Source organism: Vicugna pacos, chromosome 3, assembly GCF_048564905.1.
Source record: "Vicugna pacos chromosome 3, VicPac4, whole genome shotgun sequence".
NCBI lineage: Eukaryota > Metazoa > Chordata > Mammalia > Artiodactyla > Camelidae > Vicugna > Vicugna pacos.
Genome location: NC_132989.1, coordinates 97,885,219 through 97,901,548, shown reverse-complemented (window position 1 = coordinate 97,901,548; position 16,330 = coordinate 97,885,219). Strand labels below are relative to the sequence as shown.

The 16,330-nt window shown below is 42.8% G+C and overlaps 1 protein-coding gene and 1 long non-coding RNA gene across 4 annotated transcripts in view; one reads left to right on the top strand and one right to left on the bottom strand.

The window, feature by feature from the left end:
- NPR3 (natriuretic peptide receptor 3) overlaps positions 1 to 12,982 on the top strand; it is a 65,021-nt gene extending 52,039 nt beyond the window's left edge. For 2 of the 3 annotated variants that reach the window (XM_072958803.1, XM_072958805.1), the window contains 5 exons: positions 195 to 330; positions 6,017 to 6,111; positions 7,947 to 8,082; positions 9,630 to 9,717; positions 10,707 to 12,982. In XM_072958803.1, the coding sequence (XP_072814904.1) occupies positions 195 to 330; positions 6,017 to 6,111; positions 7,947 to 8,082; positions 9,630 to 9,717; positions 10,707 to 10,818 (567 nt within the window). In that variant the 3' untranslated portion in view covers positions 10,819 to 12,982. The remainder of the gene's footprint in view (positions 1 to 194; positions 331 to 6,016; positions 6,112 to 7,946; positions 8,083 to 9,629; positions 9,718 to 10,706) is intronic. The other variant, XM_072958804.1, reaches the window with a different exon arrangement.
- Positions 4,054 to 9,902, bottom strand: LOC140695712 (uncharacterized). Its single transcript, XR_012071543.1, has 4 exons — positions 9,777 to 9,902; positions 9,050 to 9,179; positions 5,026 to 5,442; positions 4,054 to 4,142 (listed from the first exon to the last, which is right to left on the bottom strand). It is a non-coding gene; the product is annotated as an uncharacterized lncRNA (long non-coding RNA).
- Positions 12,983 to 16,330: the final 3,348 nt, after the last annotated feature.

The following is a 16,330-nucleotide window of genomic DNA, read 5'->3' as shown; positions in this document are numbered from 1 at the left end:
CCTGACTAAGCTGGTCCCAGGAAACCTGTGGCGTGGTACTTGTTAGCTACTCCTGCACACCTCTGCCACTGCCTGCAGCCTTGAGTTGGACTCTTTTGCCCTGAGTGTGAGTCATGATTCCTGAATGTGAGTCGCGATTCCTGAATGTGAGTCACCTGGTGCGTGGGCTCACTCACCTGGGCTTTCCTTTCCAGGTTAACATGTTTGTTGAAGGATTCCATGATGCCATCCTCCTCTACGTCCTGGCTTTACATGAAGTGCTCAGAGCTGGTTACAGCAAGAAGGATGGAGGGAAAATTATCCAGCAGACTTGGAACAGAACATTTGAAGGTGAGGCTTCAGTCTCCAAGGCAGCATCAAGCTGCTTCTTTCCTGGTTCTGTTTTTCTCTCTTATAACGGTGGGACTTGCCAGTATCTTGCTTTTCTCAGCTATAAAATAAGGATAATAAGTCCAGGTCAACCCACTTCACTGGCTTGTTGTGAAAATTCAATGAGATAAAGCTTGCGAAAGTGCTTTGAAAAAGCCTCACTGAGATTGGAAGTGCCCCGTCTCCTTCTGATTGCCAGGTAATGAATGACTCCATGCTTCTTAAAATTAAATTTTTCACAAGCCTCATTCACCACACATAATGATTTTGTGAGGAGTTCTGGGATCAGTTTGAAAAGAAATACACCCAGATATACATTCTTCTGTTCAAAACTGGGTGGTTTGAGATGGTGAGCACGTCCAACTGAGTTCCCTGCTTTTATTTTATTTTATTTTGAAAATGGTGAACATTAGCTGTTGCTTTCTTACAGAGAAGTATAAGAACAATCAGAAAATGGCCCATCATCTCATCACTCAAGCAACCTCTGTTGACATTTAAAAACTGTACAAGAATGAGCCAATTCTTGGCTGGAAAATTTAAACCATACAAAAATGTACAAAATGAAAAGTGAAAGTTTTCCTTCCCACCCTAGTCCCCTCTCCCCAATGTAATCGCTATTAACAATTTTCTATGATTCAGTCTAAAAATATTTGGTGCCTTCTGCCAGCACATATGCAATTGTATATCTTATCTAAAAAATTTACACAAAAGGATCATAGTATGAATGCCATTCTTCATCTTAGCTGTTTCACTTGCATGTCAAGTAGAAGAATTTTCCATATGGGCACTCATAGATTCAGCACGTTTTAAAATGACAGTTCCATATTTTCCCACTGTTTGGCTGTGCAAGAATTTCTTTAAGGAGCCTCTGATTGATGGACACTTCAGTTGTTCACAGTTTTTGTAATTATGCAAAATGCTACCAGGAGTACCTTACATATCTTGATGAATTTTTGTGAGTACTTCCAACAGGGAACATTCTTTTTTTTTTTTCCATTTTTAAAACCTTTTTATTGAAGTATAACATAGACATGAAAAGTACACAAATCTAATGTGTACAGTCAATCAATTTTCTTATTACAAGAACTTGAATATAGTTCCCTGTGCTATACAATAGGTCCTTGTTGTTTATCTGTTTTATACATAGTAGTGTGTATCTGTTAATCCCAAACTCCTCATTTATCCCTCCCTCCCTTTCTCCTTTGGTAACCATAGTTTGTTTTCTATATTCACGAGTCTATTTCCAATAGGGAACATTCTCAGTCATGGGATATCTGGGTCCAAAAGTATGTTGGTGCCTTTTAAAGTGCATTAGATATTGCCCGATATCCTCCAGAAAGATCTGCTAGTGCATATTCGTGCCAACAGTGTGTAGAGTGCTGGTTTCCTCCCAACTCACCATCAATCAAAAAAAAAAAATTAACATGAGACTCAGTATGAGATGTTCCAGCTGCTGGAGCTCTTCATATTCACTCATTCATTCATTCATTCATCAAATCTTCCCAAGCACTTGCTACTTCCAGGCACTTGTCAAGGTGCTGAAGACTCAGCAGTGAACTCAAGACATCTCCTGCAATCAGCTGAGCTTCCGAGCTACTGTAGTGGTGGGGGGAACTGGAGATGAACGAATAAATACACCACTCCAGGGGATATAAAGTAAAGCAGGATGAGGAGATAGAAAGTGATGGGAAAGGTGTGGTGGGACTGCTGACTTAAACAGAAGGGTCTGGGGAGGGCTCTCTGATAAGGGGCAGTTGAGTAGAGGCCTGAGGGAAGTGAAAGGAATTACATAGATGTTTAGGAGAGAGTATTCCAGAGGCAGCAGCAAACGCAGAGAGCTTGGGCATATCTGGTGGGAAAGCACTGAGCACCCCCGGGAGACCGAGGGGGCCTGTGTGGCCGAGGCCAGGCTTGTGAGTCGCAGTGCGATATGAGCCAAAGTCAGGGAGGGAGTGGGGGCCAAAGCCTGTGGACCTGGGAGCTGCCTTGAGGACTTTGGGTTCCTTCTTGAGTGAGATGGAAAGCCACTGGAGAATTTCGAGAGACAGGATCTGTCTTGAGTCCTTAAAAGGGGTCCTTATGGGGGCTAGGTGGAGAATAAACTGTAGTGTGCTAAGGGGTGTCACTTGAGAACCACTGACCATACAGGTCATGACCAGGGGTCAGAGAACATGCATCCCTGCCCCTGGCTGTAACTCAGTCCTCTGGGCTTCTACGTCATCACCTGTGCTCAAGGGGTTGGACCAGTTGATGACTGACACAGGCTTTTTAAATTCTCCATCAAGCTAACTCTTCCTTTGAGCCCTTTAATGCCCTGGGGGCAATGCCTATCTTTAGATATCCAAGTCTAGATTTGGGGCACATATTTTTCACTTGGGACTCCCATCCACTCCATCACATCTTCCCCTTCGTTGTTAGAAAGGGTAGGACAGTACAGAGGGGTCAGGCTCCAGCTAGAATTGTCTGGGTAGCAGATATGGTGGTGACAACTGGTGGATTTCATTTCTTCTTGGTGGTTTTAGTGGATGCCACATCTTACTCAAAACTGGAGTGACATCTGCTCTAACTTTAGACAGATTGTAGACTGAGAACAAATAAAAGAAGCCTCCAGGATTGTCTTGCTCAACCTCTGACTGCTTCTGCAGAGACACTGGACTCAAACAGACTAGTTCAGGGGCATATTAGGACAGCGTCAAGTTTCCCAGAAATTGTGCTCAATACACCGAGAAACCGACGTGTGTGGACACAATCTTGGTGGGCCACATCCCGTCCTTAGCTGGCCCTCACTGCGTGGTGTGGTCATTTGCTCTTGGTCTTCTGAGGGAGGTTGTTAAGGGAAGGGCAGGTGCCCACAGTGGCTGGAACTCAGTTTCATTTAGAGGGCATGGACTGCATTTTCCCGTAGGCCAACCTGACACTTCAATTCTAGGGCCGGGTCTACACAGGCACTATGAAGTGAGTCCCCAAACAGTCAATTGTACAGTTCAGTCTAAACTTAGAACCTCATTTGTCCAAATGGAAAGATAACTGAAGCCAAGGTAAGTTTTGGCCTTGAATGGTTTGGAGAGTCCATTTTATTTGCTAAACAATGATTAATCTGAGGGCAGCCCCCGCAAAGAACTATTTAAAAAAAAAAAAAACCTAACCTTTCTATAATTAAAAACAATTTAAATTTTAATAGTCACTAAAAGTGACCATTAAGTTGTCAAGGGAAAGTACTCTGGATGTTATCTGACAAATTTGGATTTTATTACTGTGTAACCTACGACTGACTTTCAAGGCTTTCAATAAATGGCCTGGGAAGAAGCTGAATTTTCTGTATGTGTGAGAGGTCAGAGGGGTGCAGCTCAAACCTTGAGCTCCACGACAGGCCAGTGGAAATGAGGGTGGAAAGTCTCATCACTTAAGTACAGGAAAATTCTGCTGTCAGCCCGACAGTCTCACCTCAGGTACAGCACTCTCAGGTGAAGTCTCACTTGCTAATCGGCCACCCTCAGGGTTCACACCCCATTTCTTGGCAGAATTGTAATAGCTTCAAGTGTAATGAGGTCTTGGATTACTAGGGCCACCTTGTCTTATAAAATACTCTGCAAAACACTTAGCGGAACACACCGTCATAAACACCTCTGAACAGAACGGCAGATGGTTTTGGGCAGCTCATGTGTTTGGAGGTAAACATATATTTTTTTTGAAAAATGGCATTTATTACTTGAAAGTTGTATTGGGTGTCAAGGATAATCCAGCTTGAGATAGGTGTCTCCTTTGTAACCAGTCTATATTAAGAAGACAAAAGAAAAAAATCAAGATGAATAGTTGCTCCATTCTGTTTCCGGCAAAGTAGACCAAGGTCTGAAAAAATCAGTGGGCCTTCAAACCACAGCCCAAAGGACAGTAAACCCACATACTTGCTCTCCCCAGACCACACTAGAGGATGGAACTTTCCCCTGGGATCCCTTTTCCCAGACATTTGTTTTGCTTCTGGAGAGAACCAAGCCAATAGAAGTGCCAGTTACGAATTACACTGAACTCTGCCACAGTTAAAAATGAAAGAAAACAAATAATTCGAATGTGGCTGACATAGGCATTCTCTTACTTAATGAAAATTACAATGAAAACATATTTAATATCAAGTAATGAAATATATATATAAAAATATATATTTATTTATATATAAATATATGTATATATAAATATAAAATTTGCTTTTATCAGTTAGCTGCTGTAAGCCACCATTGCAGCCACAACAAATGCAAACCCTCTGAGTGACACTCAAGGCTCCCCATGCTCTGGCCACTTCGTTCCAGCCATTCCACCCTTACATCTCACGGCTCTCTTCCAGACACGCGGGTGACTTCCCCTCAAACCTCATCATCCCTTTGGTTCCTTTCAGCCTTTGTAAGTGCAAGCAAGACTCCCTTTCTGCTGAGGGTACTCCCACACTCTGATGGCTGTTTGTCCAAATCGTAGGCTTCACCAGCATTCCTATCAAAGACCTGCTCTTTCACCGAGGCCTCCCGGAGTCCCCACCTAGATGTGCCAGCTCCTCCTCCTCCGAGTGGCCTGGGCACGGTCAGATGTCCTCTCCCAGATGCCTGGCATAGCAATAGAAGTAATAACAAAAGAAGAAAACAACTGACTTCTCTTAAAGTACTTTACCTGTCTCAGCTCACTTAATCTCTTCAGCAGCCCCTTGGCAGGGAAGTACTGGGATGCCTCGTCTATAGTCCTGGAGACTGAGGCTCAGAGGGCTAAATCCCCGCCCAGGGGCACAGAGCTCCTGAATGTGAAATCTGGGATTCAGATGCGGGCCGTTGGATTTCAGTGCCAATGAGATTAAATCGCTAGTCCAGGCGCCCCTCTTCTGAGCAGACACTGTGTCCAGTTCATCTTTGCCTCAGCTGCTGCATTAAATTCAGCCTCTAGTAATTGCTGGATAAACAACGAATGATTTATCGTATGCCTGTGAGATGATGCGCGGCAACTAAACTCACTTCACAGTAACTGCAAGTCAAAGCTTTATGCTGCACACTGGAACCCCGTACAGTGATGAGTGTCAGTTATATCTCAGTGTAGCTGGAAAAGAAAACCCAAACCCCAAAAGCAACAATGAATGAATGAACCTAAGAGAGAGAAGACTCCTGCGACCTGGGAAGCAGGCCCTCTGCCCTCTGGTGCGTCCAAGGAGCCCATAGGGAAAACACATTCATTGAGTCCCGGGCCTGGCATGGGTTTTCTATTATAAGGTTTGTCCAATGATAATGTGAACCCATGACAAGTCTAGGAATGAGCTACACCTCCATTTCTCACTCTATTTTTTTCTTAATTAATACAAAACTCTGGCATAAGCATACTGCTTTCAGGATTAACCTTAATCTTTTCTTTTTTTCTTTAGCATATTCTGCAAAGAAGGTCATTTGTTTCTTTTTCTTTTCATTTTCAAGTGGAGAAATGTTAAGAATTTAGGAATGCAGACACAGATGAAATTACAATGTCTTTCCAAATGCCAACAAAAATGCTCCGAGTCTGATGAGATTCCCTGTGGCATGAGTTTGTTTAAAAAAATCCTGTCAATTCATTTTCTTGTTTTTGTTGGCGGATGGAGGTATTTTAAGGAACCAACTGGAGTTCTTCACATCTCATCCTCTAGGTATTGCTGGGCAGGTGTCCATAGATGCCAACGGAGACCGGTACGGGGATTTCTCCGTGATCGCCATGACCGACACGGAAGTGGGCACCCAGGAGGTAAGCACACGGGACTTCTGCCCCAGCTGCTCCTTCTGCCTGTTGAGATTCCAAGGAATGTGTCTGTCCTGATGTCCCAACTGCTGTCCCCAGAGCAACCTCCAAATACCAATGAGCTGAACACTGGGAGTTTCCAAGGGGGGGCTTCCTTCTGGTTGAGGGTACCAGGAAAGACTTCAGGAAATGGCTCCATGTTTATCCTAAGTGGGGAGATCCTACTTTTCAAGTGGCCAAGACTCACACCTCAGTCCTGAGAAGCAGGACAGGGGTCGGATAAGAGATGTAAAGTGAAATTGTGTATTTATTTCCTCCCTTAAAATTTGAAAAAAAAATTTTTTTTGGTGGGTGGTGATTACAAACTGGACATGCATTAGTATCTCAGAAGATGATGGAGTTTCAGGATTGCATCAGGAAGAGAAGACAGTGCCCAGGACACGAAATGAGTCTCTGACACTGTCTGGGGTGCGAGCTCGCTGCCTCAGCTTCCTTGGCTGTCATGAGGGAATCATAATCTCTTCCTTGCCGATCTCACACGATTCTTGTGCGTATCAGAGAAGTTGGAACTGAGAGAAGTACTATCGAAACTTTGCATGATAAATATATAAAGATTATACAAATATGCAGTGTTTCAGGTCCAATAATGGCACTACCTATGTGCTTCTCTGATGGCTCCGACCCAGGGTTGATGTTCCTGTAACATTTCATGTGTCCCAGCACAAGGGACTAGCTGTTTTTCTCGCAATTCTCACATACCTGGCCTCTGTGGGAGGGGCCGAGCCAGCAGCACCTGGCCCTTGCTACATTTAAAGCACTATTTTTTCACCCTTTGATGGGCTGGATCTGATGTATATGCGAGTCTCCCCCTCTGTTAAGGGTGGATCGTTATAGTCTGTGCTAGATGGGGTTGTTGTGGGGATTCGGGGGTGAAGGTGCGTCAAGTACCTGGCAAGTGCTCAGGATGTGCCAGTGACTGTTCGATTTTGGTGATGATCTAGGAGTCTTTTACTCGGATATCAAATAGCCTGTGAGTGCTTGCTGGGCACTTCAGGAGATAGTGGGGAGGGGAGGTCACAGGCCCCCCAGGAGCAGAACTGAAGCCTGAGAGCCTGGGTGTGAAGATACTTCTAGATCAGAGCTCTGGTAGCTGATGAAACAGTCGTTTAAACCAGAAACTGCGGGTGAACCTCACACTGAGCCGTAAAGAATATTATTTTTTCAGGGGCCAAGGGAACCAACTGAGGCGGTCAGCCTGGAAGTGGGGGTGAAATTAAAGTAAATTCATCAGGGAGGAGAGTGTAAGCCCGGAAGTCAGGATGGGGAATAGTCTTCCAACCAGAGGAGGGTGAAATGGGAAGTTCCTAAAGATGCTCTTCAATGCTTGAATTATTGGCCAAGCTAAGTGGGTGGCGTGGGCTGCACATATGCTTAGCCTGAGTATAAGACTCGTTCTGATCTCACACTTCCCTGAAAGTCACTTGGGCCTGACAAACGGCTGACCTCGTGGCAGAAGGGTGGAGCAGCACCCTCTCTGATGAGCATGGGAGAAGACCTGAATTCCGAGATTCTTGCTTTCTGTATGAAGTTTCCCTGCCATGGGGAGCCAGTTTTCCCTAAATTAGGCTCATCTTCAGAGCACCATTGGCAACTGCAAATCTTGATCTACAGTCCTCAGAAACACACTGTTTACAGTCGTGTGAAGGAGAGGGGAGCCCCACCTGTGCCTCCTTTGGAAACAAATCACTTTGACCTTTCAGTTTGTGTATTTGTTTTCTTTTTGTGTTCCTTTTCTTTTCTTCTTCTTTTCTCTTTTTTTTTTTTTTTTTGCCTCGACATAGGTTATTGGTGATTACTTTGGAAAAGAGGGTCGTTTTGAAATGCGGCCGAACATCAAATATCCTTGGGGACCTTTAAAACTGAGAATAGATGAAACCAGGATTGTGGAGCACACAAACAGCTCTCCTTGCAAATCATGTAAGTTTAGAGACTTAATCAGATCTGGGTTTCATCATCCGTGGTATCAGGGTAACACAGGTGTTCTTCAAGGAGCTCATGTTCTGAGAGTTCAGGTGTCTTTTCCTGATGTGTAAAACCCACGGAACAATTCACAGACTGGCATCCGTCTTCATCAGCGGCTTCGAGGTCCTTCTTCCCCTCTGCCCTTATCCAAAACGGTAGGAAGGCTTCTCCCTATTGTTACATCTCCTACTGTAACCTTGGGCTATTTGAGCTTACCCTACTAGGGAAAATTAAATGATCAGATATGAAATGTCACTCATTCATTTCTTGTTTCAGAGTTTGTATTTATCCTCTTACCCCTCAGAACCAAACAATGTCCCTTAAACACTCAGAAATTTACAAATTAGCAAATAAGTGTAAAATCTGTTGTTCACGAGCAGCCTTGTCATAAATATAGAGGCAAAAGGATGTTCTGATAAGGAGCTTACAAGTAGGAAAATGGTTGGAAATCACTGCTTTAGAAAGACCCTTTGATAAGCTATTGAGGGAGAGCAAAGTGAGTGTCAACCTTGACCTTTCAGGCCAGTTGCTCGCCTTCGGCTAATATGTGTGTGCTCCTTGTGTTGTGGGAACAGCCCTCAAACTGTGAGGTCTTTATGTATGTGCAATAATTATGGGAAGGAGTGTGGCAGAAATATGTTAAGAACACAGTCTCTAGAGTTATTGGGCCTGGATTTGAAATTCCACCCTTGTCACTTACTGGTTTTGTGACCCTCCAGGAGCATTCCATCACTTCTTTAAGCCTCAGTTTTCTCATATGTGAAATGAAAAAAATGTGTCTATCTCTTAGGACTGTTTTGAGGATTAAATATGATAATGCATGAAAGACTTTATCCTAAACTCTTCCTATACAAGCTAGCTACTTCTCATTTTTATATAACTGGGACATAACTGAACTTGATTGTTGCAAATCGTTACTTACATTTTCACAAAGCTATATAAGACATTTTGACATGAAACTCTGCCTTTGGTGAGAGAACATCTAACAATAGAACACTGACCCAGTGAATTTTTCACCAAATCTTCCAGCACTTTGAAGTGTCACCATCCATCTGTGAAAATGAGAGATGCTGGGTCAGTCCCATGGTCTGCGCGGTTGTCTTCTCTGCCTGTAAACTCAAGAGAGTGTGGATATATCTGAAAACCTCAGTTTCTAGTTTTCCCCATATCCTCCTTGACCCTGCTTTATTCCCATTGTGCTCACTTTCTTGTAATAGTTTGTTTATCTAGTACTTTCTTAAGTGCTTTTTAAGCTTTGCCCTTGGTTTAAAAAACAAAACCAAAGACCAAAAAGTGAAACCTCAACCACTCCCACCCCCCACAAACAGGATCCCCTAGAAAATGTTTCTTAGAAAGAAAGGAAAATTGGAAAATTTGCCTCAAGTGGGAAATTGAGAAACATCTTCCATTGAATGAAAGTTTTCAGTGAATGAAAAGTCAGAATGAGGCATTTCTAGCTGTTTCTCAAAATGAACTCAGATTGTCTGTGTTTCTTTTTCAAGCAGGTGGCCTAGAAGAATCAGCGGTGACAGGGATTGTCGTGGGGGCCTTACTAGGAGCTGGCTTGCTAATGGCCTTCTACTTCTTCAGGTCAGGACCGCTTTATAGAGTTTTAACATTCACTCTCCTTAATTGCCTCTGTCACTTGCCTTGGCACTCTCCTTGTGACTTGCTTGCCTCTTGCTCTTACCCAAAAAGCATGGCAGCGAAAAGAACAAAGCCGTTCCTCTGGGGTGGCCCTGGGTTTGGTGGTCAACGGGGCGGCACACTAGGCAGGGGGTCAAGGGTTTCTGCTGCCTTGCCCTGTGGCCACATAGCCACTGCCATTGTTTGCTCACAAATATTCTGACCCGGATTCCTACCACCCACAGTGTGCATAAGTGGAGAAGGAATCTGGACAAAGGGGAAGTCAACTTCCCCGTTCTCAGGCTTCCTCCAATTCAGAAATAGGTGCTGGGTTCACCTTCTATAGAGGAGGAAGTGGCTCTGAGCAGTCCCTGCTCTCAGGCTGCTCTGTGCTCAGGATTTGAGAACCCACATGCTTAGTTACTGTGGTTAAGCCTCAAGTCTTGTAAAATTGTAATATTTATGTGTGTTCAAGATACTGATAGTTTTGCTTCTTGAGGGCTGTCCATTCCTTTGTAATCTTTGGTGGTTGAATTTGTGGCTTATTCTTAAGTCATTAGACCATGATTTTTTCATTTCTGCATGGAAATGTAACGCTGGGTGTCTGCAACTCTTTGTGGAAACAATTGTATTCCTGTTCTAGGGCATATCCTGGGAGTTGGGGAGAGCGTCTGTGGCAGAATAGACAAGACTTAACCCACAAGGCACCCAGGGAAGAAGGGGAAGGCTTGTTCTATGGCATCTGGGAAAGCAGGCTAATTTTCCTCCTTGAATGAGGGCATGATGCCTTGGGGCACACTGCTTTAATCTCTGCCCAGGGTTTCATATTCTGTCACTTCTCATTTATCAATCCAAACCCAGATGTCCCTTGAGGTCATTCTTTGTAAGAGAAACCATAGTTATTTTGTAGCCAAATGAAGTTTTATTACTACATTCACTTTCCCTTTACCCAGGAAGAAATACAGAATAACCATTGAGAGGCGAAACCAGCAAGAAGAAAGTCACGTTGGAAAACATCGGGAGTTACGGGAAGATTCCATCAGATCCCATTTTTCAGTGGCTTAAAAGGCAGCCTATTCTTTTGGCTTGAGATTCTTTGAGGAGATAGATGGGATGAAAGACATCAATGGAACAGAAGGGGCGCTCTTGAAGAACTCATTCTTTTAAGCAGTTAGTCATTTCGTTGTAAAATTTCTTCAGAAGCTCAGGAACGATTGTTACTCGGCATATGCCTCCCGGCCTTCATCTCATGACAAACAAATATAAGACTATAACGTCATTCTGTTCAATGTTGATACTGTTTCAAGGGCATATGGTTAGGTTTATGTCTTGAAAGTCTGGTGTCCCCAGATCTTGATGGCTTTGGGAGGTATTTCACAGAAAGCTATAAAATTTTTCCTTAAATGAAATGTTTTATAGCTAGAGTACAATGATTTTTACAAGTAGAATATTCTTGGACAGAATTTAACCCCAGGAAGAAGAAAATATAATGAAAAATCTCAAGGTTGGAAATACTGCATTCCTTTCTGCAGCGCTGGTGGATGGATCTGAGGTTGAGGACTGCTCTGTCCAGTGTATACGTTCGGGTCCTGACCTTGTATCTTGAAAAAGGATTTCCTCCCTGTCTCCTTCGGCGTCTCATAAAAGCTACTCTGGAAAGTTGTAACTATTAATGCGATAAGAGGACTTATACAAGAAAAGCAAATCAAAAATGTTTCTTTTTTTTAAATATAAAAAGCCCTATTTCACACTAACATTTTATTTTTAAGTATTTTAATCTTATATTTTGCTATTAGAAAATGTGTCTATTTTTTCATTTTGGAGATTAAATTTCACTTATATTTTAAAAGCATGGGTAAAGTGTACAACAAACCAATAGTGATGAAAGATGCCTCTCTTTTTCTTCCTGCTTTCCTATTCCCCTTGGCCACAGCCCAATACTAATTGCTGCTTTAATTACAGAGACCTAGAAATGTATTAGATTGTAGACTCTACAGGAATACATCAGTTTACCCATTTTATATGCAAGTCATTTTAGAGATAGACTTCTTCCAGTTCCGGCCAAACAGCGAGTGTCCAGATCAAGGATGAAACATTAGAATTAAGTCAGACTTTATAAAAGGAGGCAGCCCTTTTTTCTTAAGAGGAACTTTAAAGAGAGTTAGACTTTGACAGTAAGCATAGAAATAATCAATTTAACAAATGCATCATGACATTTTACCAAAATTCACAATGGTGATTTTGGTTAAAAGAGGGAATTGAAATAGCTACTGTATTCCCTTTCGGGGAACTCTGCAGAGCTTGGCGGTCATCCACTAATAACCCGTGTAATGGGGGGGTATGGATATGCAGAATTTGGACAGAGTTGAGTAAGTATTTACTGAATCTCTACTTTGCACCCAGTACTCTGCACATAGGTTTAAACTCAGGTTGCCACTCTTCATTGATAATTTGTGGAGAAAGTAGACAGTGAGGGAAGAATGGGAAGTTGCCAGATCAGTGGAACATCTTATAATGGTGTCACTGAGATCTTTCCTCAGTAACATCTTGAGCATCTGGAAAATAGTTTTTAAGGTTATCTTCATGTCAGTAAAAGCCCATTTCTAAGAGGAAAATTGGGGAATTCAAGAAACTAGGGGAATATAGGAATTAGAGCAATTCCTTGGTAGTGATGGAGGTCGGGGCTGCACAGATACCGGTGGAGGAGGAGGCAGGGCGATGAGAGCCGTGTGTCCGGAAAGTTGGCCCGGGCTCGCTTTCCCGGAGGAGCCTGTCTCCTTCACTCCAACCTCAGCCAGTCAAGCTGAATGGATTATTTCTGCGTGAGGCACATTTCCCCTCTATTGTTTAAAAATGGAATGCAGGCAGCTGGAGAACATGATAAAAGAATGAACTACAAGCCACTGAAAGAGCTATGTTGTAGTTCTCCACGCAGAGTGCAAAGGAAAAAGTGCTGAATTCAAAACAGGATGGAAAAAGAAGGCAAGGAAGGCCAGCTCCAGAAATTCTGCTCCAGGAAGAGAGTTTGGGAAGTAAAACCAGGCAAGCAAAGCGTGTGACCTCTTGGGACTCCCCAGCTGAGATCAGAACGAAAGGTTTGCATCTATCTACATTTCATGAATTGAGAGCTTGTTTCTCTCTCATTTTTATTTTTCAATGATGTTTTCCATATAATTTAGAGATATTCATCTTCTATTATCTTGTGTTTGTTTAAAAAAAATTAAAATTTTGAGCCCAAGTGCTTATTACAGGGAAAAAACACTCTACCTTGGTTGCAGTCTTTGGGTATAAATATTTCTAACCTTTCTAGAATTTATATAGGGGCTTGTTAGTGTCTTTAAAGTTAGTATCTTTTATTTCTACTTAAGGTAGAGGAATGGTTCTAAACTTAATATTCTATCCCCAGATAAAAAATCTTAAAAATTTTTAGTGAGAATTTAGTTTTTTAAAAATGGTAGAGCAAATCCTGAGGTTTCTGATACCTGGGTGCTGTGTTCTTCCAATCTTAAAGCGATTCTAGGGTTCCTCAGATTGATTGCTCATTTACATGTCTGTTGTCCATTCTCTCGTCCCTGAAATCCTCATCTGAGTTACCGAAAGTCTATTGTTTTGAAAACTCCCTTAAGTTGGGAAACCTTTGCTCAAAGTGTAAGTGTTTGGCCCTAGGTTACCCTGAGTTAAGACTTCTGGAGATTATAACTCGGATTTAAGTTCCTAACTGCTAACATCTTTGAAAACTAGTCATTTCTCCTTCTCCAGTAGCCTCATATCATACAGTAAAAAAAGTAGGACTTTAGTTCTTAAAACATTTTATAAATTATTACCCTGAAGTCCAGGCTGTTCAGATTTCAAAAGGGACACTTTATCAGTATTTTGTCATCTGGCCAAACATCGGCTGACATTGATAGAGGTCAAAATAGCGTCTACTCTTGGTGTTGAAAATAAGCATATGTTTTATGGTCATCATCATCTTAGAGTTTTTTCTTTTCCGGACTCAGAAATAAAAGCTTTCTCCAGATGATCACATCTATCCAGGAAGGACGTTCTGTATAGAGTGTATGTCTTCTCCCAGACTGACCAAGCTTCCACGAGGACGTCCCTGTAAACATTACAGTTCTCGGAAGCACCATCCGCATGTCCTTTCCTGAACCGCAGACGTAGCGTGGTTCTTTACACGTCAGAAGCTGTATTTCAGTGGAGGGAGGGGGGAAGGGTATGGAAAGATAATGCCTCCTTTTCTCCTCTTCCTTAAATTCAAAGACTTCTGCTTTGGAATGTCAGTCACTTCTCCCTGTTCACAGGCTTCTGGGATCATTAACTTCCACAAGGCAGCCTTTGTGCCCCTAATGGACCACTTTCCTCTTCGGGGCCACTGATTTGGGGCGCATAAGGTTTGCCATTGGCCGTGAGATTAAGGCCATTGTATAGACCCCATATAGACAGAGACAAGAGTTCAGAGAAGGTCCAGTGGTCTCACCACCTTCCTGTGAGTGCGCATACCATGGCTGTCTGTGGAAGTCTCTGTAGAAGAGCAAATGGAATAGTATGCCATGAGTATTAAAAGAGGGTTTATAAACTGAAAGGAACGTGTACCTATGTTTCTTGGGACACAAAACACTCACTTTCTGAGCAGATGCAGCCATAAAGCCCAACACCAAGCAAAATTAGGCCCCCGGACCTCTGTTTCATGGGTGTTGTTTAGTTATGCCCTGGGGTTCAGTGCTTTGTAAGGAAGCTGAAAATGAGCTGAATTTCTCCTTTAGTGGGAAAAAGTGAACTGATTTAAAAACACAGAATATGTTTAGAGGCAGTGTGGAAGCATGGAGAATGAGATGGTGCTGTTCAGAGAGGTCTGTTTCCTTTTTAGTTGATCTTTAGAACTACAGAATAACCAGTAATTTAGTTCCTCTTCAGTAAGAAGCTTGGGACACACTCAGCAAGAAGAATCAGGATCAAGCTCTTCCGAAAGAAAGAGGGTAGCATTGCCAGCTGCTACCATCTTTACCACTCCCTCCCTCCCCTCCTGCATCTGCTGTCCATCATGGCTCCAAAGATGATCAGCATCTTGCCCTCGCAGGTGGCCACTTGTGAATAGGACCTCCATACCTCCTCACAGGGAGAGGAGACACAACGGCGCCGGCCGGAAGAATGTAGCTGGCTTCTAATCAGAACCCTTCCCTAACTTGACCACCTGCTCCCGGGGCTCTTCAGGCCTGTGACGTGCATACGCTCCCACAAACCCGGCTTTGGTTTTCAGCATGTAGGTCTCAGAGATGTCTCTTCCCTAGCTAGACTTCAGGACTAAAATGACTTTCAAAAGGTGCTGGATTGGAGTTTGTTCAGATTTCTTATTAACCACTAATATTATTCACACCAAAGGCAAAGCAGTTCTAAACCAGCCGGTGCTGTTGCTGTTCACATTTTCGGCGACTTTAACGCAGTGAAAGGGCTTCAGTGGGAGCTGAGTCTCAGAAGCAAAAACCCACGGTATAATAGCTCTTTGATGTATCAGATGTGGGATGACTTCTAGGGGACGTATTTGAACAAGGAGAATTAAGAGCTAGCAAAAATGCTGCATTGCTTCGATTCATGTGCTTAAAGACCGAAATTTCTATGCACAAGGAATAAAGGGCCCATTCACCAGTGTAAGTCACGACATAGGCTACCAAGGTGGTTTTTATCTGCTGGGAGAACGTAGCTGTCATAGCACATAATGACTGGGCAGAGAAGGATGAGAAAGAAGAAAATTCGGATTTTTGAGACCGTTATGTCCTGTTTATCATTAATGCCAAGATCTGAAAATGTTCAGTGCGGTGTACCTTACAAGTGAGGTACCCTTAACAGCCTGGAGATGCTGTCAGTTTGCAGGCCTTTTTTTTCCCCCCTGGGGAATCCAAGCTTTGTTCCCTGTGCATGGTGAATAATTGAATCCAAGAGGACCCAGCACAGACACCGTGGGGGGTTACTTCTGCCGTCCTTGTCTTCTGGGCCATATTGTTCATTGTTAATTTCCATAGAGGACTTACAAACAACACCCCACGAGTCGGGTAGAAAGGTAGATGAAAAAGCTGCACTAGCTACATACAGTTTATTATTCTAATGTAAGTAGAACTATCTGCATATAATGTGATTTAATTTATTATTGTTTTGTGTAGAAAATGAGAATTAATGACTGTGGATATAACCCCTGTTTTGTATAATATATTTTATTTCTGGTGCAAACTGGTCATTTAAAATATCTACTTCAGTTGGTGTTTGGATATAAATGTGTATGTGTTCTTGTAAATGTTTCTGTTAAGCAAGAATGCCACATGCTCACAGTGTAACAATGTGTTCTCATTAAAAGATACATCCCACAGAAACCTTTTCCTGTTTATAATTCAGCCAACATACACTGCACATACCCATATTCTCTGAGGACTTTTCTGTTCGCCTAGGATCGGTTTAAGCAAAAGGTCAATTGGCAGATGTGATGAATTGTGCTGTTTGAATGATGCCCCTGAATGAACTCAAGAATTTCTGCCCTGAAAAGGGACCTTGGAAGAATTAAGAAAAGAACATATTATTAAAGTGAAGA